Genomic DNA, 26,932 nt, shown 5'->3' with positions numbered 1-26,932 from the left:
TGTTGGGCTTTTGTGCAGCGACCCACGGGGTGTTTTAATGGGCGGCAGTGGCAGTGGCAGTATGGCAGTGGCAGGGTGCAGATGCAGCAGAGTGCTTAACGCTTTATTTTCATTAACATTCCTAAGTTGCCTCTTCAACGGCTTTAAGCTGTACGACTGAACGGCGCATGCGTTGAGGGTGCTGTTAATGAACAGGGTCCTGCCACAGGACCTGCAATTAGCAATTCGCTTTTCGGAGATGTAATGATATGCTGATAATAATATCCATATGTCAAATGCTTGGCATTTAGTTAAACAAGTTCTTTGAGTGACGGCAGGGTTAACGTCTCCTCAATTCGAAATCGATCAACCTTCGCCCCTCATTGCAAATATGAACCACCTCTACCTTTTGCCACTTCCACAACCGCTTTTAAATTATTAAAGTATCTATAGACAAAAAAGAAGGTAAAAGCTTTTTATCGATTTTCATTGTTGCACAGCAAACAATGGTTTTAGATTCTGATTGAGTCCAAATGCAATTTTAAAAAATTATATAATCTTTAATACATTTTTTTGTTTGTTGTGATTCTTTCGTAAGTATCATAAAATGATCATATTTAACATTAAAATTAAGAAAGGTTTTTTATTTTTAATTTTTGCTTTGAATAGCTTCAAATCATCATTAGTGTGGTTACTTAGAATAAACGCAACATTAAAGGTTTTAAAAATTGTAATGTATGTCAAATATTATAAAAAACAAACCAATCATCATCATTTTTCATTTTGAAGGACTTATGAAATTTTTACTGTCCTTGCATTATTATTGTTTTAATTTCTCAATTTTTCTCTGTGTGCGCTATGTTTGTGGTTTGAAAACACAGACCCTTCTAAAGAGATTGCTGGGAAAGGCGGGTCGACATCCCCGGATGATATTTTTGTTGCCAATTGACAACATACATTACAAGGTCTGCAAGGTTGGGGTTGAAAGCTTTAACATATGGTGGCTGTGGGAGAGAAAGAAACGCTTTTGGCTTCCTGGAAACACATATGGGGTGTAAATACCTTTCGTCGTGAAATTCCTACTGGAATGGAACCTGCTGTTATCGATAGCATCCACCCTCATCAGCTGATAACGAAAGCTCCGATTTACTAAGGGTGAAAAAGCTTTGCAACGTAAATTTTCCAATTTTCTGAACGCCTTCCATTGGTTTACATTTCGCTTGCTCTCCAGTGTTTGACAAACCACGAAAATAAAATTGAAAAACCATTTAAAATATTTAGTAAGATAATGGTAAGGCGGAGAAAGGTCACAAAGTTATTATTTTCGTGCGCTCAAGTGTAAATCAAAGAAACGTGTGCGGTGGCAAATTTACGCAGCCTGAAGAAAAGGCCAAAAATCAATAAGCGTGTAACATTTGTAAACACGACAAGCCCTCTTGGATTTTCTCTACGGAACCAACCCCTGCCACTCCCCCCACCCCCCCCCAGTGAACTGTGACCGCCAGCTGCCCCAAAAAGAGAAGGAAAACCGCAGAAATAACCATTAGCCACCGAAATGATTGCCAACTTTGCGCTGTCTTTGCTGCTAATGATTGCGGGAGCAGCAGCCACCGCGGAGCAGGTGGAGTACCTGGATCCACAGCAATCTTCGCCAGCGGATCACCGTCTTAGCAAACGCATGGATCTGGAGGTGTGCATAGGTGAGGCTTACTCGAATACGAACATCCATATTGAACGATGGTAGTACCGATTGCTTTGAATAGTTGACTTATCTGCTTCAGAGTGTTTTTAGTTATAAAGAAAGCTTCTTGATCAAAAATATAATTTTAGCAAGTTATGTTTACCACCTGTTATTTTAACCAATAAATGATTAGATTAAACTGCACGAATCTCAAATTAAAAACTAAGAATGATATATGTTATTAAGTTTATATTTATTATGGAAATTATTGTTCAAATGCATACAATTTATTAAATATTTAAATAAATCAGTAAATATTTTATTTATATGAAACATTTTTTAGCAGCTCACAATTAATTCTACACACATTACAAAAAGTTTTACTCATATCAAGGTTCAAATATAGAAACATATTTTATCAAGAGTTAATTTTACAGACATTATAAAAAGTATTACTCACATACATTCTTTCAAAAATTAAAATTAATAAATATAGTTTCCTTTTTGTGATACATAGCTGTTACTTATAGTTTTTGAAATTGAATTGATTTAAATTAACTTAATTTCCAGGTCACTTTGACGTTCATAAAAACACCATAATTCGCACCGGGGAATCCCAGGCGATTGGAGGGAAGTACCTGCAGGGTCTCGAGTTGGACACCATCGAGGAGTGCGAAAGGCTCTGCTGCGAAACGGAGTCCTGCGACGTGTACATCTTCGAGCGGAAGGCCGGCGGCTATTGCTATCTCTTCGAGTGCGGCCCTCCGGAGGATTTCCGCTGCAAGTTTACGCGTCACGCCAACTACACCAGTGCCGTGCTGAACCCTCAACCCAGGCAGACCAGCGAGTTGGCCAGCACTCCGCGTCCGCAGTTGCCCCACATCCCCAGCAACAATGTGTCGCAGCAGGAATGGGAACTGAGCAATTTGAAGCTGAAGCCGGAAGCGAGGGACAAGCCCACAGTTTCCACCGCCGCGGTGGTGGCACCCACATTGGGCACGGGAACGGGAGCGGGCTTGGGCCAGTCAACAGCTTACCAAGCGCAAAGTGGTGAGTTGTGGCTGGGTTTTGATAACCAATAGCTGGTACTCTTTGAATTCGAGGGTGTAGTCGAATTATAATCAAAAATAAACATATATGTGGATAAACTTTTTGATTTGACATAAGATTTTATACCATATATTAATGATATTAATTATGCTAAAAGCAAAATAAGTATAAAAGTTCACTGGGCTTTTATAGTCAGGGGCAAATGCCTTACGACATGTCTTATTATGCTATTTTCCTTAAATTTATCGATTTAACATTATAAATATTTTTCTATCGTATAAAATAGGTTAATTTCTGTTTTTTTGTTCTGGGTTGAAATTTGAGTGAACTCTTTGCCAAGATCAATGACCAATCTATTCGTGTATATCCGTTTTTATACACAATCTGAACAAAGTAAAAATTATATTTAAGGGGTTACATCCAGTTAGACAGCCGAAAAAAGTCGATATTTTAGGAATTTTTTCTGGTAAAACAATGGAGTATTTTAGTTCACAAATTAATGCACATATAAAGAGTACTTTTAACTTTATTTTTGCATAGTTTATTTATAAAAATTATTTTTTTTACACCTTGTATAAAATATTTTCTGGAGCTCCTTCGAATCGAGACAGCTAGCGGTGAGCACGTTATTTCTCAACTGGATTATCTAAAATTAAAAATCAATGATTTTTTCGTTAATATAATACATTATCTTGTGATTAATCGAAGGAATAGACAAAAAAATAATTTTTAACAAAATGGCGCCTTCAGAAAGCGAAAGTATCAATTTTTGACAAAAATTCACGACATCAATTGTTTATAAAATGAAAAATATTTATTGTAAAAAAAAACCTTCGATTGATCACTAAACAATATTATTAAGAAGCTTGTGTTAAAATCTGAGACCGATCGGTGCAGCCGTTTTCGAGAAATCTTGCTCACCGACTTTAAAATCATAGTTTTGAGAAAAACGCATTCAATTTCGACGTTCCGCTTTCAGTCGCTCCGACACATGCATGTAAATTATAATATAACTTGGGAAATATTCATCGGATCACCTTGAAATTTTTTCAGGGTACTCTTAAATAAATATACTTTACGAAAATGCAATAAAAAAAAATCGATTTTTTCAAAATCCTAAGTGGATGTAACCCCTTAAGTCCCTTTCACAAATAATGTAAGAAATTACTTTACTGTCTTTTATGGTACCATTAAGTCGGTGTACTCGACTATTGCGACAATTTGTTTTATTTAAATGAGAAACTATCGCCCCAATTTCAGCTCCCGCTGCGCATTGTGGTCGCTTCCAGTTCACCTGCCATTCCGGAGAGTGTATCGCGGTTTACAATGCCTGCGATGGAATTCCCCAGTGCGAGGATGGGAGCGACGAGGGACCGGAAGTGAGTTGCCCTATCACCTGGCTTTCGCCCCTTTGTAAGCGTTAATTGCTAACCCATTTTTCAGTGCATCACGTTATCGTCAACGGCCACAAAATCGGGCAGTAGCAGCAGCAACTTGGAGGCCGTGAAGCCCATGGTACCGCAATATCTGCCTGTGCAGAACGTGCAACAACAGTTGCAGGTCGTGGCCCAGCAGCAACAGCAACAACAGCAGCAGCAGCAACAAGCGCAGCAGCAACCACAACATGTCATTGTCTTGGGTCCACCACCACCACCGCCTCCCCCACCGCCCATGGTGAACAACCGCGAAGATGCCGCCGCCTGGGCAAACCGCAAGATGATTGCCGAAGGGCAGCAGCAGCAACAGCCACTGCCGCAGCAGCAACTGCAACAGCAGCAGGCACCTCAGCAAAAGGCAGAAGGCATAAGCACCGGTAAATACAGATAAGGGGACATAGAAAAATATAATTATTTTTAAACAGGGTAAGATTTTACCAACTGAACATATGAAAAAAATTATTTTTTGACTAAGGCGGAGATCTTGGACAAATTGGGCACTAATGAATTGGAATCTGGCTAAACGAAATACGAAAATATATTTCTTTATATGCTCAGTTCAGAAAATCTAACGCAACACAAGAGTGGTTTCAACTTAAATATATTTTAATATTAATTTCGAAATTAAAGTACATTAAAATTTAATAAAAGTAAAATGTATAAAGTTGTCCATTGTTTTAGGATAAAGTTACAACCTTTTTTTTTAAGTTTTATGCTTTTTAAGGGGTAATGGGAAATAGGTTCAAATACTTAGCAAATGTGTTTAATATTTTGAATTTAAACCTAATTTGAATACATTACTTAAAAACATTTTTTGTAAACTAAATTTTGTCTTGTGCCTCTCAAATAATAATGTTAGTATACCTACTTGTATGTCTAACAAAGTTGTCTCTTAAGGCAATATGCATTGCATTCATATTAATAATTTTAAATATATAAAATCCCCTTACTCACGTCTTTCCGACTATAAATGAATACGAGTGACTTCCGCTTTAGCACTCCCTTTGTTGCTCTTAGTTGTTAATTAAAGTCGATTGAGTGTCCAGCAGCAATTAGGTATAGTCAGAGAGACAGGGCAGACTGACAAAACTAAAAATTGAGTAAATATTTATAAGGGAAAAGAGTGGTCCCCGGAGGCTCCGGCGCCCAGTGCGACATTAGCACACAAATAGCCGGCAAACCGCACGCAATGATCCCACTGCCAGGGCCATCTCCCTTCCAACTTCCAACTTCCACCCCAACCCAAAGCTTTTCTTCTGGGAAAATCGCAAATTGCACATCAGTTTTCATTGTGTGAAATAGGAGCTGCCGCCGTTCGAAATTGATTTACGGATGTTTTGTACATGTGCGTGCTGTGTCTCTGTCTTCTCGTAATTAATTCAATTAGCTGTGCGTGAACTGGGAGACACACTTCATACTTCCTTGTGACGCTTCCACTTTCTTGCAGATGAGCAGAGCCACATATTCAGCCACAAAGGCGGTCTCCAATTGCAGCAGCCGGCGAATGGACAGGGGCAACTCCAGGTTCAGGGGCAGAGCCAGGGACCAGCGGCGGTTCAGGTTCAGGGGCAATCAGCACCGCTCCAATTGCCCGGCTACGATGGCAATCAAGCTATGTATGGCATGTCGCTGCCACGCTCCGGAATTTACTTGTCACAGCAGCAACATCTACCGCAGCAGCAACTCCAAGCATCCGCCGGCCAGCCGCAGGTGCAGCCCAATGCCGTGTGGCCCCCACAAACTCCTTTGGCCCCGCAGCAGCAACAGTCGCCTGTGCAGCAGCAACCATCGATGACACCGCAGCAACCTGGTCATGTCTACGCCGCAGCTTCACCCATCCAATCCTCGCCAGCCCAGCAGCAATCCATGCTGCCTGTCCTGAATGCAGCACCCGCCCTGGGAAAAAATCAGGGCCCAGCGGTGGATGGGGACTACGAGGATTACGATGAGGAAAATTACACAGAGGCGCCCAAAAAGGTGGGATAAATTGCCATAATCTTTAAAACAAATTTAAATAATTTCCCCTTACCAATCTTATAAATAATTCCTTTTAAATCCACAGAAGCAACACAAGCACAAGAAGGTCAAGGCGAAGATGGCCAAAGATCCCATTGAACTAGCCCTGGAGCAAAATAAGCAACAGCAGGAGGGATCACGGCCAGCACTGCCCGTTCCCGTTTCTCCAGTGCACGAGCAGCACAAGATGATCCATGAGAATCTGGCGATGGAGTTCCGGGATCACGACGGCCACTCGGAGCGTCCCGGTGGAGCTGTCCTCTCGCTGACTTTGGGCCTGCTGGTGACAGCCGCCCTGGCCATTCTGATTGGGTGCAGGATGCGGACGGTGAGCCGGAGGGCACGACGTCTGGGCGGCAAGACGCCCTATTCCCAGGAGGCCGACTTCCTGGTCAACGGCATGTATCTTTAAGGCATCTGCCTGTGGGGTTTGACGGGGCTTGCCAAGATTCTTTGAGTTGTTCCACGCGCGGGGGATCGCGCGCAAATATTTATAATTAATAGTGTAATGAAAAACATATTTTATATAAACAAAGATGTATCAAATAAAATTAAAACAAAGTAATTACGTGACATTTATTTTTGGCAAGAAACCTGAGGAACCCGAATCGATGGTGAGTTGTTCAAAGAGCCGCATAAATAATTTTGCAATATTTTTTATTTAAGTTCGTTTCCATCCTCGATTTCAGTTTTTGTTTTGGTTACGAAAAAAACTTACAATTATTTTTTATGAAATCTTGCTTTCAGTTTTTTCATTGATGTGACACTGACTGTTTAGTCATTAAAACTACAAAATAGTAGGAAGTTGGTTTTTCATTATATTTTTGCTTTGTTGTTCCTTTATATATCAGCTTTATTCTCTTCATTGCCTTTGTTTAAAATAACAAATTCCGCTATGGTGGAGCTTCTTAATTTTCAAGTCTAAACTCAATACAAAATCAATTATTACTGAAAAGTATTTGGCCAAAAAAAACAAATTCAGAACACTTAAAAATATCACATTAAAAATTTAAACCGAATCGGATTTTATATATAAATAACACAAATTTATTTACTTTCGATTTGGAATTTGGAATAGGTTGTCTTAAGTTGTGTATACATAAATTTTTCGTTTTTCGTTTACCACTTCACATTTAGTCTTTTGTTGATGAGAATTTTTCTTGCTGTGGCCAGTTTTTGAATGAAAAGTATCCTTTACGAAGTTTACTGCCCTGACATTAGTTGCATTAATATATTACGCATTAAAATAGGCTTTTTTCGTTACTCGTTAGCTCCATTTTCACTTAACACTGTACACATATAATATAAACTAATTGTATTTATATTTATTTATGCAGTTGAATAGTTTATAGTTTAATATGTCAATGTGCAATTTATGATGCATTTTGTTTTTGAATGGGTTTCTCTCGAATGACTCGTTCCAATGTTTTCGGTTGCTAAGCGATCTAAAACAAAACTCGTTTCCGAAAAATACAACTCAAGAAATCTCCAAATGTTTTTACAATTGTTGTATTAACTCGACATAAATATAGGCTGAATTGGATCGACTGGCTGTTGGCGGTTGCTGTTCATGCTACGTGTACATGTTATGGTAGGTATTACTGTTAATTTATTAGTTATCGTATTTTAATATATATTTATAAAATAGACTTTCTCATTTGCAAGATGCGATTTTTCGTTTCTGTTGTTGCAGTTTTCGGTTTGTGGTACATGTACGATGCCAAAATTTACGCATCATGTTGCGTACCTATATGTAAAATAAGAGGTTAATGATTATTAACAATTTGCTATAGATAACTTGGAGGGACCTACCGTTTTGTCCAGAGACGCGCAATTCGATCATGTTCCTCACGATTCTGCAAATATTGCGTGGCAATGCTGCCAACCAGCGGATCGGCTGTAAAAAGATTAAAGTTAAGAAAAATATAAACATTTTATTTGGATTCTTAATTGTTATAACCCTAGAAGTAGAACCAAAGTGATCGGGGATTATCCAGAGCAACACGTTAAAAAACTGAGCACTTCTTTTATTTCAGTTTTTATGATTTATGTATTCGTTGCAAAGAAATTCTTAGGAACTGAAACGAAAAGCATGTTGACACCTAACAAATTTGTAATGCTTATGTAGACACTCGTACGAAATCTGCTTGTAAGTACTTTACTACTGACTAAATTAAAATCAAAATACAAAAGGTCCCTATACCAGATAATAAACGATCTCTAGAAAAAGTAAATAGTCCAGTGTGCTACAATTCTAGCAGAATTTGCAAGCCTTGGTTTCATTCAAAATTTCTAAAGGTTTTCCTTAATTTTTTTAACTAGCTAAGAATACAACTAGCTTGATCCTAGATCTTAGCATTCTTAGGAATCAGCATCTATGATAACTAACAGAGTGTGTAACCTGATATCCATACTAACCATTGAATGCTTAATAAGAGCCTAGCTATTCAGGAAGGACCTTTTAAGTACATTAAAAACTTGAAAATTTAAATCTGATTAAACCTGATGGCATTTGCATACTAACTACAAGAGAATTAACGATTAAAGAAATACCGATTTTAATTCTACTTGGGCAGGACTCTGTCTTTCATTCCTCACCTGGATTACAGTCTGTGAGCAGGGAGCAAATTGACAGCAAGACCTTTGATATGGTCAGCGCCGGCGACCAGTTGTCCTTGAGTATGTCTAGGCAGATGACGCCCTGGCTGTTAATGTTGCAGTGATATATGCGCGTGCGGAACGTGACTTTGGGCGGCTTGAAAGGGTATTCCGGCGAGAAGTGAATGTCGAGGAAGAAGACGCCGCCCTCGTAGACGGACCCGGGTGGTCCCAGGATAGTGGATACCCACTCGTACAGGTTGTCGCCTTTGGGCCCGGCACTGCAGTTGGGAGGTGGGTCCAGTGTGATCTCGGCCAGTTCCTTTTGGATGCGCTTGGCCGAGGTGCCCAGGGCCTTGGATATCCTGGGCGTGGGCTTGGCGTCCTTGCGCGGCTCATCGCCGCCGGCGGCATTGCTGCCGGAGGCTCCTCCGTTGGCGTTGCTACCCCTGCCGCCACGTGCCTGCGGCGTTCCGGCGGACACTGGCTGGCTGGGATTGCTCACATTGGTGGCCGTCGTGCTGGGTGCGCTGGGGACATTCGAGGTGGCACTGGAGGTGGCCACCTCGGCGGCACTGCCCGCTGCTGGGGTTGAAGACATGTCTGGCCGGGGAGGTTTGAGCTGTAAAGATCAGATCGAGAGGTTATAGGCTGTTTTAAATTTCGAATGTAGGTGATTTATTTGCAAATATAAATATGTAACCGACTTGAGATTTGAAAAAATGGATTAAAATATATGGAATAATTTTATTTTAGATTTCGATGGTGGGCGGTACTTTGGTACTATTCCTACTATGAGTGATATACCATCAAGGAGGGATGTTAAAACAAACGCAGACTATAAGGAATAAACAGAAAATTAGCTTGGACTTTGGAACAAATATTTTATTATAAATATTATAATATAAAAACATATTTTCAGGATATTTAAAAAATGTTTCCAGAAAAACACATGCCATGTTGCATATGTTGGAAAAGATTCTTGGGACTCCTCCAAAAATGTACATTTGGTTTGAATTTACATTCCATCCTCATGAAAAACCCTGCCTAGGGATGTGCACATTTGGCAGAAGGAAAATAGGTGCCAGTGGAATTGCGATATTATAAGCGGGTCTGGGCCAGGTTTCCCCAGGGTCCTTGACCTGGTTTTCCACCCAGTATTTTTTTCTGTTTTCGATGTCAGGGGTTTGCATTTTTCGCACAAACGCACACATTTCTATTGAGCAGCGGCAGCGGCCATTTTGGCAAAAGGGAAAGGGGGACTTTCGAGGGGTTCAAGGCCCCGTTACCGGACACTATCCCCGCCCAGGATCGGGGGATAGTTCCTCTGTGACTGGCCAACCAACTTTCCGCCGCATGTGCTGCATGCGGCAAAAAATCAATCAGCAGACATTTGCAAAATGCCGCCGCCGACTGATGATGATGATGATGATGATGCCGCCGCTTCCGCCGCCTGCGGATTGATTGCACAATTTCGGGGAACTTAAACGCCGATAAAGCGGTGGTCTCCCTAAAACACACAATACACACCTCACTATCGCAGTTTCTTTCACTTTTTTCAATCACAACACTTGCGAAAATAATTCGTTCGCCTCTGTAGCCGTCGCCTGCTGCCCTCTCGCTCGCACTCGTGCGCACACGGCCTTCGCAGTGGGTGCAAGGCTGTTCTGCTGGCGTCCTCGGTGGGTGGCAGTAGGGGCGAATCGGGTCTTTCACTTTTCACCTTTCCGGGTTTTATTATTTGGTTAAAATTACGGTTGGCTAATACGAGGAGACGCAGAGCCGTCTTTATCTTTGTTAGAAACTCGATAATTTATATGTTTGTAGGCAGCTATCGCCCCGGGTCCGTCACTAGCTGCTGGCGGGCCAGAAAAATATCGATGACGAGCTTCTGGCAGCTCCGCGCGCCCTTCACTGCTGTCTGGCAACTCTAAGGTTTTCTGATTTAAAAAATTATTCAAATATATGTGTTTCGAATTAAACATATTTGGATCTTCCATTTATACATTTTTTTAGGTTTTGATGCGGAAGCGCTGTTGCAATTTTTATTATTATAAACAAAACATTAAAAAGTATAGCTGGCTTGTAGCGAACAAAAACTATCTGCAAATTTACACCTAAAAAGTTGAATAAATTAATATTTTGATTTAATTAACCAATCGATAAGTCCAAAAATTGATTAAGTGAATAATATTTTAATAAGTTTTGACGGATTTGTAGAGTCTAAAGAAACAATATGTCAGAATAACGATATTTTGAAGCCTATAAAGGTTATTTTATGTAAGTTTTATTATTGAATTTGAAAAGTTCAGAAACTGCCCTTCAGAAGCTATGCAGGCAAATCAGATGTCTTCAATTAAATGCTTTCACAGCTTAATAAATATTGGCTTGCAGAAGTTTACTTTCCATCTCGTTTTTAGATCAGAACACAAACAAAAGTATCATTCAATATTTACTTAAAGCTTATCTTGTATGTATAAAGGTTTACAAAATATAGGGTTACTTCGTTTCCATATCGTCTGTTAACGCCTTGCGGGATTTGAATACGCGCACCGTATTGTCAGCGCCACCGGAGACGATGTACTTGGGATTCGACCAATCGATGTCCAGAACCTTATCGCCGTGACCCAGAAGGTCGTATAGTGGCGCCTTAGGACTCCTGCAGTCCCACAACTTGTTCTGGTTGTCATAAGCGCCGGAGACGAAGAGGAACTCCTCCGTTGTGGACCACATGACGCTTTGCACCCAGGCATTGTGTCCCAGGTAGGTATTCCGCACCACTGATCCCTCTGAAAGAGCAGATTAATATCGTGTAAGACTATATAAATTGATTATTTTGGGAAAATGTGATCCTACGGTTTGTCCTGGCATCGTATAGCCTCAGATTTTTATCCGCTGAGGCCGTCAGTATCAGGCGGTTCAACCTCGAGTAGCTGGCATCAAAGATGGACTTGTTGGTGGATATTTCGGTTTTGATGCCCTCGAGACTCAGATCCCACACCTTTAGCGTGTGATCCCAGCTGCCAGTGAGCAGAGTGGTGGCATCCATCCATTGCACAGCGGAGATGCTCTCGCGATGTCCTTGCAGCGTCAATTTGGGGGTCTGTAAGGAAATATACAAGTGAGTATAAATAATTTTCTCAATGAGAATGAATACCTACCCTGACGCCGCTCTCCTTCATCCGCTTAGAGGTGCCCTCTGCCGCGTCGTCCACCTCCGCTGACCACACCTTCAGCATGGTGTCCCAGGAGCCCGTGGCGAATCGCTGACCATCAGGACTCACGCTGACGCTATCGACGCCTCGCTCATGGCCCTTGCAAACGGAGACGCACTCCACAGAGTTGGAGGCCACGCTCCACTGCCACAGCATGGCCGTCTGATCCTGCGAGGTGGACACAAAGCGACCCGTCTCCTCGTCCAGTGAAATCCAGTCCACCGCCTTGATGGGCGCCGTGTGGCCGGGAATGGTGAGGATGTGCTTGCCCTTGTTGGTCCACAGATTCAGTGTGTTGTCATAGCATCCGCTCAAGACCCACTTTCCGCTAGCCTTCACCGCCGACACCCAGTCGTCGTGGAGCAGGCAATCCTGGGGCTCCGGCGCCGGAAACCGCTCCACATACTCGATCTCGATGGCGTCCTCGAAGCTGATGGCCTTCTCGCGCAAGTGATCGCACAGCCGGCCGCGCAGGTATTCGTCGAACACCAGGAAATCGAAATCGGTGTCAGATGAGGAGTCATCCTTCTGTCGGAGTAGGGCGTTCACGAATGTGTTCAGCTCCGCGGTGGTGACGGTTCCATCGATGGCATACGGCACATCCGGCACGGCATAGCTGAAAACAGGTTCTTGGATTATACAGTTCCATTTAGAACAGTTTCATTATGGACACTCACTGCTCCTGCTTGGTTTTCAAGTGTACCTGCACCTGCCCCTCTCCGTTTTCCACATCCATCTCCTGGCCCACGTGCGTTTTCCTATGCGGCACTTGATTCGACTTCAAAGTTGGGATTTTCCCAGAGGTAGGTTGTTTCTGGTGACTGGACTCCTAGTGGTTGGAGCAGCAATTGGCCACTCAAATAGTGTTTTTTTTTGCAGGAGCGTGCTCAATTCAGTTTATTTAAGAAAAGCGTGTTTTCAAACGAACGATGGCAAATGCAACAAATACAACTAAATGTATTAAATAAGGGCAAGCGCCTGCGGTAAAAAATGTTATCGCACTCTTCGCGATTCGCGTTAATCGAGTTATCGCTTACTTATCGCAAAACGGTTTTTTGAAATCCAAGAGTCAAGTAACTAAACTTTTAAAATGCACATTTCAATTCTAAATAATTTGTCTAAATTATAATAAAATGTTCAGCCTTAAAAAATGAATAATAGAATTGATTCTCTAAATATATTTGATAATGGTATAATTTTCAAATGAATTGCAAATTATCTTAAAATATTGTCAAGGGTTTTCCATTAATGTGGGCTTATGTTGCCTAAAAAAAAGCCTTCCTAAGACTTTAATGCCGCCTAATTATGAAGCATAAATTATTAGATAGAAACAGTAAAAGAGTTGTTTCCGACAATATAAAGAATATAAATTCTTGATGAGCAACATAAATTTGATGGAATCTATAATAAATTTTTTAAAGTCTAAATAAAATTAAACGAAATTACTGTACTCTTCATTTTTCCATAACTGCAAGGGTTTTTGAACTTAATCTTAACAATGTTCAAATTCATTCGAATCAAAGGCCATTGAATTGGTGGTGTTATTTCCTATGTGCTATATATAAGCTCTATAATCCCCTCATGACGTCGCCACTGAGTTTTGTATTACAACAAAAGTAATTATTTAAAAAGATACGAGCCAAATTCGCAATATTGATAATTAAATATTTTTTGCAAGCAAATCAGGCGCTGATGATTTTCTGCAATTTGGCTTCTCGCTCTCACTCGTTTTGGGCCGTCTTACGCAAAACGGAAAAATAAAAAACGACCAGCCGTGGCAGCAATTTGTAAATGACTCTTCACTCTTCAAAGACTGGTAATTGTTAATTTTTTTCGTACAGGCTATTAATATGAACCAGATAGCACCTGAAAGACCACTTCGTGGTTGAGTTGCACTGGAAGGTTAAATGCCACTTGACATTTCTGAAGTGGCGCTTAACCTTCGCATTAAAATTGGACAAATGCCCAAGAAAATATTTCCAATAAAAAATGTATTTACCTTAATGGGTCGATGGGATATTAAGCTGGAAGTAATAACCATGTTTGTTGTTATTATTTTTTACTGCAAAACTTTTGCTGCTACTGGGGCCTCACGAAAGCCAGAAACGAAGCGAAATGAAAGAGCTGAAGCTTTCCAGATTTTCGGGGCTTCCAGCTGCGGAGCTCGGAGCTCAGCTTATAAAACGGGCTCGAGGCCTGCGAAGCCGAAACATTACAACAAACGTCGCGCGCCAGGTAAGACACTATCCGAATTCGATTCGATTGATTCACGGGATCGCACTAAATACGGCTAAACCCTTGCAGTTCAGAGACCAAATCACATCCTCCAAATCACAAAATGAAAGTGTTCGCGCTGTGCTCGATGCTCGCCCTCCTCCTGGCCGGCGCCCAATCCCTGCCCCAGAATCGCGAGGGCGCCGCCTACACGAACGAGGCCATCCGGCAGGCCCAGCAGACGCTCCTCATCCCCAAGGACGCCCAGATCCAGAACGTCCAGGAGGGCATCGAGCTGGGCGCCTACGAGCAGATCCCCGGCAACCAGCGCATCAACCTGTTCGAGATCCTGGGCGACCAGGTGCCCTCCGAGGTGATAAACAACCTGCAGTCCCAGGTCGACCAGATCGGACGCAACTAGGAGTCGTACTCCTACTCCCTTGGTTAGGTCATTGCATTTCGCCCTCATTGTTAAGTTTCACAGTAATAAAAGAAAACATCACCCGTATTTAATCGAAGCGTCTCTGTCTTTTGCTTTTCGGTGGACGAGCGAAAGCGAAAGTGATCCTACCCGAAAACCAGTTGGATGGTTCCTCTGCAAACTTGCGATCGAAAAAGAGTGATTTATTGGACTTTTGTAGCTTTTTCCTAATGCTCTTCGGACACTTCACTTTCTCCTCGCTGATCCCGCTGCGCATACGAATTAACAATAAAAGTCGGCACATTAATGTTGTGGAATGGTATCCTCAACCTTGTTATGTAAGTCGGGGGATTGTGCACTGCGGTTCAATACGATGGAGTCGGCGGTAACCCGAGAGGTTGCCCCGCCGGCAACTTTTGTGTTGCCGTCGTGATGCAACAGTTGTCGTCGTGATTGTTTTCCTCACCCGTTGCTTTGCTGGGCTTCGGTTTGTTTATTTAATGTCTGGTAATTGCCGCCACATGCACTTGCATGTGTAATGAGATATAGGTACCCAAAAAGGGGGCGTGGCATGCCCGCAGGGAGCTGATGCTTGCGTAACATCTGGGTAGGACCGATGGTCGTAGGGCTCAAAGGCCTACTTACCTGCAGCTTTCAAGAGCGTTTTTCTTCTACATTTAATGTTAATTATAATTAATTAATCTAATTAGTTATGGTAAAACATCTCTTAAACAGTGGCTTATAGTTTAAACATTTAAAAGTCAAGAATAGGAAGTAATACATATTAAAATATAATAATATGAAGAAAAAAGCTATGAACTGCTTTTTCATAAAAAAGTCTTCTTTTTGACAGTTGGTAATAAAAAGTATCAGCAATAAAACATTGCAGAAATGAAAAGCTAAGAAAAAGGATATTATCGAATCTTCAGAATAAAATGACCTAACAATACCAAGAATTTTAAAATAATTACTTTGTTTCGCATCTCTAAAGAAGTGCAAGCAATTAAAGGCGTAATAATCTCTCATTGATGATTCCATCACTCGTAAGAGATAATTGTTTTCTTTTATTTTTATCATTTGTTTTTTTCACTTTTAATTTGTATTTTAAGTAAAGCAAGAAAAGAAACAAGCTTCGACAAGCCGAAGTTTATATACCCTTGCAGTTATTAGAAATCAACTACATTTCGATTTCTATGCCTATATTACTAAAAACAATAAAGATATGTCGATTTTTCGCTGGATTTCGCCATCGTTTCTATGGCAGCTATATGATATTGTTGTCCGACAAAAAAATGAAAAGCAACAAAGTTATAATTGTTTTGAATTTTTTTTCCGATTGTTCCTATGGGAGCTATATGCTCCGATCCGGCTCGTTCCGACTTATATGCTACCTGCAATAGAAAGACAACTTTTGGGAAAGTTTCAAGCAGATAGCTTTAAAAATGAGGGACTAGTTTGCGTAGAAACGGACGGACGGACATGTCATTTATTTCCAAGTTTCAATGTGTTGTTCAAAGAAGGCCCATAACTGGACTTCCGTAGTCCATAACTTTATTAAATTTTATCCGATTTCACAGTGGCATACCTCTAAAGACTCGTAATTTGATTCTCAAAAAATGTGCGTCAAAATTTTTCATTTTAGCGTTGGTCCAATTTTTGACCCATTTTCATGTCATTTATTTCCAAGTTTCCGATGTGTTGTTAAAAGGAGGCCCATAACTAGACTTCCGAAGTCCATAACTTTATTAAATTTTATCCGATTTCAAAGTGGCATACCTCTAAAGACTCGTATTTTGATTCTCTAAAAATCTGCATCAAAATTTTTCGTGGCAAACTTTTGACTGAAATTATAATACCCTCAGCTAGGGTATAAAAATGAGCCTTTCAATAAGATAATTTACAGTCCACTTCTTTTGAAAACGTATTCCAAGTTCTCGTCAATTTACTTGCATTTTTTAATAAGAGGCCAAACTATTATATATAACTATAAATCTTACCTGATTTAAAATTAACCTTAAAGCTCACCGTTTTAATTTTATTTTCTTCCCTTGACTCTTTTTCCATTGCCCCTCAATTGCATTTACTTGTTTTTTAGAATTACCTCATTTTTATTTCATAGTTCATACATTTTAAAATGAGCTTCAATCTAAATTTACGCTAGTTAAAGTATTTTCATAATATAGTTTACTTTATCTCAAAAAATCTGTGTGGCTGTGTGTGAGTGATAGTGTGCACGATCATCGCTTAAATAAATTATGTTCATATAGGTAATTGTTTATTTTATGAACTAACTAAAGAATGACTGCGTTTTTATTTTGACACTTTTCTGCTCTCGTTAGTTTTCAAATTCAGGCGAGCTTTGGAAGTCCTTTTTGGGGAATCCTTGTTCCTCACTTCGATAATCGCCGACTCAATGTCAAGTTTAAATTAGTTTAAATTGTATATAAATTATGGTTAAAGTAGGAGTAATTGTAAATTGCTTTAAATTAAAACTTTTCCATATTCAGTCTAAACTTAAAAGCTTTTCAAATTAAAGAGGACTATATAGTTTGCCATTGCATTCAAAAATAAACCGAAGGTGCAGCGATCGGTTCACTTACGTAACTCCCTCTTGCCGTTTTCAAATCATTTCCATTTGGTTACGAAATAAATTACAAATTAAATAAAATCATGATGAGATAAAACAAGTTAAAAATTTCTCCTTCTCGTTAATGTTGCGACTTATTCGATGAATTTTGGATTGTGGGCGTGGCAATGGTTGAATGTTGTATGTGCACTTAGGTCAATACGTATAAATAAGAAATATAACTAAGCAATTTGGATTGCCTTCGCTTGCGCATCGATGGCAAACTGATAATGAAACATTTCGTTATTGCATTTGGGGAGCCCAGCTTTGCTAATCATACTCATAATAAGTAAATGATTACGTCCATAAGGTTGATAAATTCAGAAGGTCGTTATGCAGTCTATGGAAATGATAAAAATCGTCAAAGGATCCTCCTCTCCCTTTATCTGGCTACTTAAACCTAACACTTTGCTCGCTCGAATGGTTGGATTTTCGTTGTTCTCCAAGCTCCTTGGCCTTACGGTGTATGTATATACAATAAAGGGTTTGATCTTCCAAGTATTCGCACTTCGGACGGCGGTCTTCAGTAGATCCGCTGCAGATAAAGACGTCCCAGTGGCAGGGCCCGCTCCACGAAGCTCTTCTCGGCCCTCGCCGAGGATTTGTCCAGCGCGCTGGCCCTGGCCTCCGTCTCCTGGCTCTCGTCCAGCTTGAGGCTCTCGGCATCGGCCTTGGGATCCACTCCGCCCACCTGACCCACCTGGCCCGCCCCCGAGCCCAGCTCATCGATCTCTAAGGTGGATGCCAGCGTGGACTTGGGGGTAACGGGCTCCCGCTCCCTGGCATCCCCGCTGCCCAGCTCCTGCTCCTCGCTCCGACTAATCTTCTCCAGCTGCAGATCGCTGCCGTTTTGGATGCGGGTCTCCCCGGATATGTCCTCGCCACTGTACATCAGCAGCGGCACCAGCAGGCTCTTCTCCCGAATGGAGGATTCGGCCGCCATCATCTCCTCAGTGGTGGAGGTCTTCTCCTGGTCGAGTTCTATGTCCCCACCGCCACTGCCACTGCCACTGCCATCCAGATTAGTGTCGGGCGTGAGTTTTACATGCCTGTGGTCCACCTCGAAGGGACTGGGAATGCTCCGGGGCTCGTCCTTTTCGGACTCGGCTATGTCCTCCAGCTCGACGAGGGGAAAGTTCACATCCCGTAGGCTGAAGTCGTCCTCGGGCAGGGAGGGATAGGCCGGATTGGACTCCACCTGGGGCACATCGTCCTCCACGTCCATGTGGTGTGTGGAGCTGGAAGGGGGCGGCTCACTGCTCACCGATCCCAGGCCCTCGGTACTGACTTCGATCCCCGACTTGGTGGTGTTATTGCTGATGACGGATCGGCTGGTGGCCGGGGCATCCGTGGTGACTCTGGCGATGGTTCCCGGTCCCTCGGTGGTGGATATGATGTGGTAGATGTTGTCACTGCCCGCCGTGTCGGGTTCGAGCTCCCCGTCGGAGGACTCCACCAGGGAGTCCTTGAAACCGTTCTGGATAAACAAGGGCAGGGATTCATCGAAGCCCTTGGTGCTCTGGGCGATGGAACCCTCCGTGGTGTACTCCCTCTTGATGTTCACCTTGCTGGGATCGTTTCCGGCCAGCGGCTGCAGTCCCTCGGAGATGTAGGTGACCAGCGGCCGCACCTGTTGCTCCACGACGTTGCTGCTGCTCTGGGCAAGGGGTCGCTCGATGTAGCCCACCGAGGCGATGAGCTTTAAGCTCTCGCTGCCGCCTGGAAGTGCTTTCGGGTTGCTGTCTTGGCTGGGCGTTGGTGTTGCCGCCGTGTCCGTTGGTGTTGCTGCTGGCACCGGCGATGTTGCTGCTGCTGCCGGACTGCTGCTGCTGGCCATTGGTGCTGCTGTTGTCACTGCTGCACCGGCTGCTCCTGTTGCTCCTGCTGATCCTGCAGTGGTGCTGTCCACGCTGGTGGTGGATGGTGGAGCAGGTCCCTCGGTGGTGGGCATCGCACTGCTCGGCTTCCGGGTGGGAATCGACGGCTTGGCCCTGTTGTCGTCCGTTATCCGGATCTCCGTCGGCTTGGTTATCTCCTTGATGGTGATGTTCCAGTTGAATCCGGCCGGCTGAGCCAAGGCCCCTGGCTTCTGGGTGGAGGTGGTGGAGCTGCTCACGGGTTCGCTAGCCAGCGGCGGGTTGTTGTCGAGAACTGGGGATTGGGGAAGAGCAAGGAATTAGTGACCACTGGTCGACCTGGCAGCACACACGGATGACTCACTCGGACAGTTGTCGTACTCCGGACAACAGCGACCGGGCACGTATTTGGGCATGCAGTCGTCACGGCGGAAGCAGGTCACCGAGCTGCAAACAATCTCGCCGCCTGCAACAAATGGAGTGTGTTCAGGCAAAGTGTTTGGTGTTTGGCTAACAGTGCTAAACTCGGCGAAAATATGTTCAAAACCTGGTGGAATGCATTCTAATATTTGCTACACAAAAAAAAAACTTTGGGCATTCAGAAAACAAAAATTAATTTCTTTTCGAAAATCGAAAGTTACACCAAATGTAAGAAATAAATTAAATATTTCTCTAATAACTTTAGGAAATAGTGTAATGCAGTGAACAAACTTCAGTAACAGGGAACATTTTCCTCCTGGTAAATAAAGTTACAAATATTCAAATTTTCAATAGGAACATTTTATAGGACACTAACTGTGCGCTTATAATTCTATTTCTTGTTTTGAGATTAAAAATTTTAAATAAAAATAAATACTTGATTCTTTTTAGGAAACACAACCTAATTATTTTTAATTTTTGTTTTTTAACAAAAATTTCAATTTGATGAATATAGGTTACTAAATTTTATTATAAAAACGCTAATCATATTAAGAAAAATTATTTATTAAAGTAAATTTATGATGGTTGGCATACCAATTAAAATATCTCAAGTCTTGCTATAATTTCGCCCACTTCGCAGCTAAATTTTAAGCAAACTGGATGCACTCACCTTTGCAATAACACACGGTGCACGGCGTGTCCGGATCAACCAATTTATAACCATTGGCATAAGTTTTGCCATCCTTTTCGCAATCTGCGGATGGGGGAGATTTGCATAAATGCATCCGAAAGGCTATTCGCCGGCGTGGTGTTCACTTACCGCATTTGTAATCGGGGCAGCAGTGGCCGGTGCGCTGGATGGCACGACAACTAGTCTGATACTCGCAGCGGGCCGCGGTCTCGGAAACCCAGAGTCCGTCCAGCAGGCATTGGCCTATAAACAATTTGAGGAGGCGGGCATTGTTAGTCATTTAGTTTAGGAGTGGGCGGCGGGATTAGTTTTCGGCTCTTACCCTGTGGCTGCTGCTGTTCCGGGGAAGCCGGGGACTCCGTGGTGCTGGCCGCGGGGCCATAGGATCCAAATCCGGCACTTCCGCCGCTCGAGCTGCTCGGAGCGATGCTCGGCGTGACCGCGACCGTGACGACTGTGGAGGATGCGCTGCTGCTTTCAGTGGCGGGCACTGCAAAAAAGGAGAAAAGCACGAGTGTGAAATAGGAGAAAGCGGAAAGTCAACTAAGGCCAGGGCAAGGCATCCTGCACTGGAAGAAAAAAAGGAGGTGGAGCAACAAAAAGAAAAACCAACGGAGCCCATCATTTTTAAGACGCAGATTTCCATATGGCTTACGAAGATTTAGTTCGCTTTAAACCTGTGGGACGGTGCCTTTCCTCCACATCTCCAAATTCTGTATCTTTACCTGTTTGGAGGGTGAAAATAGGCGATACAAGAGTGTATATACAAAAAAATTAATAAAATTTTGCTTAAACAAATGCATTCTTGCTAAGTCGACATTCTCTATTAAATAAGTTTAATGTGTGCAATATGAAATGTGAAGAAAATTCAGAGATTGGCTTAAGACAAAAATGTTTGTATAACTAATAATTATTCTTAAATGATTTCATTAAACACTATTTTAAAATAATGTTTACACAATCACTCGATTCGGTCTTTAGAATTTAAAATTTAGATGTACAGCTTTGTGACTCATTAAAAGCGTTTTTGCTCGCTTTGTCACTTTTATACACTATTATTAGGGTAATACAATTTTCATTTATGACCCTAAAATATTGTTGAAAGGCATTATAAGTGACATTTTTAATAAATTAAAGCCTTTCCGTTTTGTAACTGATTGAATACTTGTTGACTCATTCCAAGAAAAACAAATAAAATGGGAACCACTTTAATAAGTGAAATTTGTAAGTGCAAGTTTCTTTAAAATTAATTTGTTCTTTTCATGGTACTAAGATTACTGTTAATTTAATTTAACATCCATTAAAAAGTTAGTCTTTTTTTTAAATTTGTTTTTTATTTTAAAGAATTGTTCAACTAGTTTACTTTAACATTTAAGAGTAAGTTTCTTGTGTTTAAGATTATAAAAGATAATTGTGTTTCTAAGCTAAGTGCCTTTTGCGAAGCTATCCCGAATCTTCCTTTAATTAAATTAAAATGTAAATTGCATTCATGCTTTAATTTACAAATGTAATTGGATTAGTTTTTTTTTTTGGATTTTCGTAGAGTGTATCCAGAAGCAAAAAGGGACCATGAGGGAGGAGGGGGAACAACAGATGCCCTTTGCCCCCCTGTCACTGGGTACATATTTGAATGAATGACATTTTGATAACAGTTGTTTGTTGTTCCTGTTGCTGTTGCTGCTGCTTCTGCTTCTGCTTTTGCTTCTGCTTCTGCTGGGCAAGGTAAAATGCTATCAAAATACGGCAAAGTTAAATGAGTTTAGTTTTAGTTTGGCTTTTTTGTTTGCCCCGTTTGAGGCGACTCCCAATTGGGAAACCGAAACGAAGAGGAGCACAAGATGGAGTGGCAGCCGCTTTGTCTACGCCCGTTGATTGTCCAGTTGGCGTATAATTCCGATTGACAAGCCTTGTACGAACTCATTTTCCATTTGCCCCTTAAATGGTCTTTCTTTAAGGTCTTTTTGGCCCTGCAATCTTTTGAGCTCGGGTCTTGTCATTTGACATGAAAAATGATTAAATATGTGCGAGCATTAATCATACGCCCAGTGGTTCAGTTTTATTGTGCCTGCGTTGGCCATCCTTTATTTTGAGTCCCCTTCATAAACTGGGACCTATCTATGTACATCCCACGCCAAATTGTTTTCCTAGCGCTCATTAAGGGAACTGCATATGCTGCTCACTTTTCCTTTTCCCCTTCCGTTTTGGGAAAAAGGGGGGACTCTTGTTTAGATTTATTTCGCTGTTCAACTTGGGGGAATGAAATGTCCAGAGTTGATTAAATTTAAAAGTCGCTTTATTATGGTGAGTAAAATATATTTTATGTTGTCTAAGACCAGTTCTATTTTACTTTGGTTTATTTTTATTAAAGCCAATCTAACTTTAATGATAATAAATACGGTAGCAACAATGCCATAATTAAATATAATAAAAGAATACTATTGTGATTTTATATTCAAACAATTTTAATTTTAGTGATAATAAATACGGTAGTAATATATCAATTTCGATATAACAATTATAGAAATATTGTGAAAAGTTGTTATTTACAAGAATATATGATTGTCTTTTATTTAATTCATTCATGAATATTTAAAAATTAAAATACCGAATATTTCCTTTGTTGGGGTTATATATTTTTGATATTGTCAAGTGCCATTAAGCTTAAGCTGATTTTTGTATGAGTAAATCCTGCATTTTCAGCCTTAAGTTTATTTTAAATGAAAGTCCCCCGCATTATCTTCATAATGCTCAGAGTCCACCAGCTGTGCTCCATATCTTTGCTGGCATCTTTCCTTGTGCATCGCACTTAGCTAAGTATTCTGAAATCATTTTAAACGTCTACGACTTTCATTTAGCCTTTTTAAGCATTTTTGCTTGTTGCTCGTTATGCAAGGCACAGACACACATGGATGAAATCCGAAACGCTGCAATTAATAGAACAGCTTCCCGTTTTGCGCTCTGTTTTCATTTTTTCATTGTGGAACGCAGCGCTAATTCCGCGACTTCCCATTGTCTCTGGGTCTCTGGGTTTGTCTTTTTTTTTGTTGCTGTGGCTCCCAGTAATTTTTGGCTGGCCAACACGTTTCAAATGAGCAAAATTATTATTCACATTATGTGGAGCAGTTGGGGGGACGGATGGGGGACATTTGTCTGGGACTCAAGTAACACGATTTGGTCAGATTACGTATACGCCACCGAGAGATCTTATTTTAGATTTTCCCGTCAGCCTCTTCACTTGCTTTATCTCACTCCCTCTCTGGATGCTTAAATTCTGTAAGCCGGTGAATTTTTTTGTCTCGGCCGACTGACAATAAATTGTACTCTGCGAAATTGCATTGTAAATTAGCTTTTGATTGTTTTCCGCAAGACAGAAAGTTATTATGCAAATGCCAGTAAATGTGACGCGATTTGCCGCTGCAATGGCTGCTGATTCATACCCATAAATGTCAATGATTCTAAATTAATGTTGTTTTTATTTTGTCGTGATAAATGATAAGCACAATTCCGGGCAATTGTTATAAACAAGCTGGCAAACAACCGAAAAAGGGCCTGGAATGACTTTCAGTCAGTGCCAGGGGCGTAGGAAAAGCGTATATCAAGAGGGCTGGATTGTAAATACCCACTTAGGCTGGATATTATCAGCTAAATATCCATTAAAGCTATGCCAGTTGGAGCAAATTTTTGACAGCCTCCCCCGCGAATCCACACCACTGCACCGCACTATTAATAATACTTAACACCATTGATAAATACGGCCGGCTATAAACGCCTAAGGCCGAAACCAACAACAAATCATCCCAAAGTCGAGCCAAGGAGCGTGGAAATTGCGGAAAATTGTCTGGCTCGCCGTCGCCACCTACACTTCATAAACTAGTCAACTTCAGCCCGGCCCAGAAAATGTTTTCCATCATTATTACATTTCCAGCAAGTGGCTTTCTCGCCGCCATCCTCGCTTTTCCCGCTTTTCCGGAGCATTGCTTAGTTGAATTTCCGCCGAGCGCTTAAGTCGTTGCGGGGTCGGTTCATCTGGTCGCTCCTTCAGTTTTCTTAAGCAGTTTGCGGTTAGTTAGGCAGAAGATGTGTTAGTTTGACATGACTTCTGCTCAGCCAAATGCAATAAGGAAATTCCTAGCCCATGAATTGTGAGTGTAATTGCATTTTTATTGGGGCAAAGTTGTTTAAGTCTGCAGACCATGAAATAGTAGATGTTGCGAAGGAAAGAGCTGTTAAAAGAATTATAGAAAGGAATGAAGCGACCTATATACATATGAATAATTTGGTGTGGAATTTAAAAATATAATGAATATAATGTCAAAGTGGTTCTGTAAATTTTTAAAGGGAAAACAAAATGGGAAGATACTACTAAAAATTACAAAATTAAAATTTCTTAGCCCTAAAGATTCTTTGACATCTTATAAATTAAGTCTTACCCAACTTAATAACTTGAATGAGAACTAATTGCTGTATTTAAAAAATACAAAATTGGTTAATGTTAAATCTTGCATTATTAAAATGCTTATGTTGTTGGGAATCTGATCTTAGCATGCATGTCAAACTAAACTCGAAATTGGTAACAAGAATATGCCGTCATGCTTATAGACAGATTTATATACCACTTGATAATTCCATTGTTCCCATGGGGAATTTCAGCGGAAACCGAGAAACCAGCGGCGCGTAAGTCAGGCAGTTGTGAATGCGATTTCAAATTGACGCTTAAATGGCATTCAAAACGAAAGCAAAAACAATGAAAAACAATCAAAATACGGCGGACGGGTGATGGGATGGCGGACTGACAGACGGACAAATGACAACAAATGAGCTTTTTGAGTGTTCTGAACTTGTTGTTGCACTTGTCGTCGTTCTGGACAAAGATGATAAATGAGGTGGGCCAAAAGGCGGCGCAAGCGGGAGACTTTTTTCTCAAAAGCCGCAGAAAACACAAACTCATCGCCCGACAAAAAAAAACCTCAGAAAACAAATTATACGGTTTAATGGCAGGTGATATGCGCGAAGCGAAATACGCTGGATGATAAAAAGAGGAGAGGAATTCATTTGCTGGATTGAACAAAGTTGAAATTGGAAACGGTTGGTATTATGATGGAGCCAATCAAAAGTTTAACAAGCATTGTAGAAAAATAATACCATCTTATAAAAAATAATAATAATTTTGTTAGTTCAGGTTGTGAAAAATAATTTCTGTAGTTCTTCTACGCATGAGAAGAGCATTTAATTTGCAAGATTAAACATTAATCAAAAGGTTGACAAGCATTTAGGAGTAGTACTTTAACATCTTGGACTTAAAGTTAATAATTTTTGATCAACTTAAAATTGTATATCTAAAAAAGTGTAGGTTTATTATTATGTAAGGATTGGAATAACAAAGAAAATTGTTTAAATCTTTATTTATGTAATGTTACCTTTTAAATTAACATTCTTTTTAAGGTCCCCAAGCAAAAAATGTCAATTCCTGCACATGTATATTTATTACATATGTATAAATAGTTTGTAAATTAATCCTTTTATTTTGTAGCTTTTTAAAGTTATGGCCAATTGTATATAACCGATTTTATACAATGTTATATTTAGGGATTAGTTAAAATTGGGCAGCATTGATTACACTCAGATTAAAAACTATACAAGTGTTTACAAAGCAATACTTGTTAAAGGGAAGTCATCCCCTTTTTTTATAGCCAAACTAATTTTTACGATAGTTAAAGTACAAAGGTTATTTTATTCCCACCCAAATTATATTAAATTAAAGTATCTCACACCTAGCAATGCAATACAAACAAAATACCCGAAAGCCTATCAAATTATCAGCGCAGACGTGTGAAATGCAACAGTAATCACACGAGTGTTAGCCCAAACAATTTGGCACAATCGCAGTCGCAGTCACAATACCAATTCAATTTCGCATTTGGGCCCCAATGGCGTGTAAGCATTTGTAATCATGCCCATTTCCAGCCCCCAAGTAAAGCCCCTTACTGTCCCCACAACGATGTCCCATGTCCGAGGGATATTTAAATTAATAATGGCATGCCCTCAGCCGGCTGACTAGATGCCCCTTGTTTCATCATCCAGGCTGTCATTAGGCGCATTATCCCCTCCGAAACATGGCCAAGATCCACAAATGCTGGGTGAACACTTCGGTGTTCCATCGGAACCGATGGAGGTACTCCCTGCCAGCCTCACGTGTCCATCTGCCCTAATTGTAGCAATTTGAGTAATCACATACTGGTATTTGGGCTTGGCTGCGAGGCGGACAGCCACTGCTTATTGGCAGATACATTTCACAGCGGATTATTATTGCACCGACTGAATTATTTTAGTAATCAAATGCAATGCCAATAATTACGCTGTTCTACGCGATAGCATCTGAAAGTAATGCTAGCCTCAACAGGTTCAAACGGGTATTTCTTAAATTTAAAGTTGAACTGTGAGTGGTTCAACTTTTTTAAGGATGTATACTAAACCTGGAACTAGAGAATAAACTTATTTTACTAACGAAATGGACCGGAATCAAGACATTGAGTTAAATTGTTTTGTAATTTAACAGGAACGTAGTCGCTAAACGCTATTATCACACAGCTTTGTTAAGAAATTATAGAGTTTTTCCCAACTCATTTAAATTGGAATGGGAAATGAGACTTTCATATGTGCATCTAAACATATTATTGTGTAATAAAAGACTATTCTTTGTATTATTTTTTTAAATTTTGGAATGCAAAA

General features: G+C 40.9%; 5 protein-coding genes across 6 annotated transcripts in view; 2 read left to right on the top strand and 3 right to left on the bottom strand.

Annotated features, from left to right (window-relative positions):
• The first annotated feature begins 1,160 nt into the window (after window positions 1–1,160).
• Window positions 1,161–6,709, top strand: LOC108052077 (homeotic protein female sterile). The gene is made up of 6 exons (XM_044459704.1): window positions 1,161–1,679; window positions 2,231–2,710; window positions 3,971–4,089; window positions 4,154–4,523; window positions 5,594–6,123; window positions 6,209–6,709. The coding sequence occupies exons 1-6, from the start codon at window positions 1,535–1,537 to the stop codon at window positions 6,572–6,574; spliced, it is 2,010 nt and encodes a 669-aa protein (XP_044315639.1). The 5' UTR covers window positions 1,161–1,534; the 3' UTR covers window positions 6,575–6,709.
• Window positions 6,710–6,802: 93 nt separating this feature from the next.
• Window positions 6,803–10,589, bottom strand: LOC108052079 (ubiquitin-conjugating enzyme E2-24 kDa). Its single transcript, XM_017134402.2, has 4 exons — window positions 10,291–10,589; window positions 8,761–9,382; window positions 7,975–8,059; window positions 6,803–7,909 (listed from the first exon to the last, which is right to left on the bottom strand). Exons 2-4 carry the CDS (start codon window positions 9,359–9,361, stop codon window positions 7,897–7,899), a joined length of 699 nt encoding a protein of 232 aa, XP_016989891.1. The 5' UTR covers window positions 9,362–9,382; window positions 10,291–10,589; the 3' UTR covers window positions 6,803–7,896.
• A 554-nt stretch (window positions 10,590–11,143) lies between these two features.
• LOC108052080 (ribosome biogenesis protein WDR12 homolog) lies at window positions 11,144–12,941 on the bottom strand. The gene is made up of 4 exons (XM_017134403.2): window positions 12,653–12,941; window positions 11,922–12,591; window positions 11,617–11,863; window positions 11,144–11,549 (listed from the first exon to the last, which is right to left on the bottom strand). Exons 1-4 carry the CDS (start codon window positions 12,709–12,711, stop codon window positions 11,260–11,262), a joined length of 1,266 nt encoding a protein of 421 aa, XP_016989892.2. The 5' UTR covers window positions 12,712–12,941; the 3' UTR covers window positions 11,144–11,259.
• Window positions 12,942–14,187: 1,246 nt separating this feature from the next.
• On the top strand, window positions 14,188–14,697 carry LOC108052078. The gene is made up of 2 exons (XM_017134401.2): window positions 14,188–14,210; window positions 14,280–14,697. Exon 2 carries the CDS (start codon window positions 14,314–14,316, stop codon window positions 14,608–14,610), a length of 297 nt encoding a protein of 98 aa, XP_016989890.1. The 5' UTR covers window positions 14,188–14,210; window positions 14,280–14,313; the 3' UTR covers window positions 14,611–14,697.
• Window positions 14,698–16,703: 2,006 nt separating this feature from the next.
• The window catches only part of LOC108043023 (mucin-17), a 33,555-nt gene continuing 23,326 nt past the window's right edge, over window positions 16,704–26,932 (bottom strand). For both annotated transcript variants that reach the window (XM_044460092.1, XM_044460093.1), the window contains exons 4-8: window positions 20,526–20,693; window positions 20,333–20,446; window positions 20,183–20,266; window positions 19,457–19,558; window positions 16,704–19,387 (exon numbers count right to left, since the gene is read on the bottom strand). In XM_044460092.1, the coding sequence (XP_044316027.1) occupies window positions 17,760–19,387; window positions 19,457–19,558; window positions 20,183–20,266; window positions 20,333–20,446; window positions 20,526–20,693 (2,096 nt within the window). In that variant the 3' untranslated portion in view covers window positions 16,704–17,759. The remainder of the gene's footprint in view (window positions 19,388–19,456; window positions 19,559–20,182; window positions 20,267–20,332; window positions 20,447–20,525; window positions 20,694–26,932) is intronic.

Source organism: Drosophila rhopaloa, unplaced genomic scaffold (genome assembly GCF_018152115.1).
Source record: "Drosophila rhopaloa isolate 14029-0021.01 unplaced genomic scaffold, ASM1815211v1 contig_2, whole genome shotgun sequence".
NCBI lineage: Eukaryota > Metazoa > Arthropoda > Insecta > Diptera > Drosophilidae > Drosophila > Drosophila rhopaloa.
This window is presented reverse-complemented; position numbering and strand designations above follow the sequence as displayed.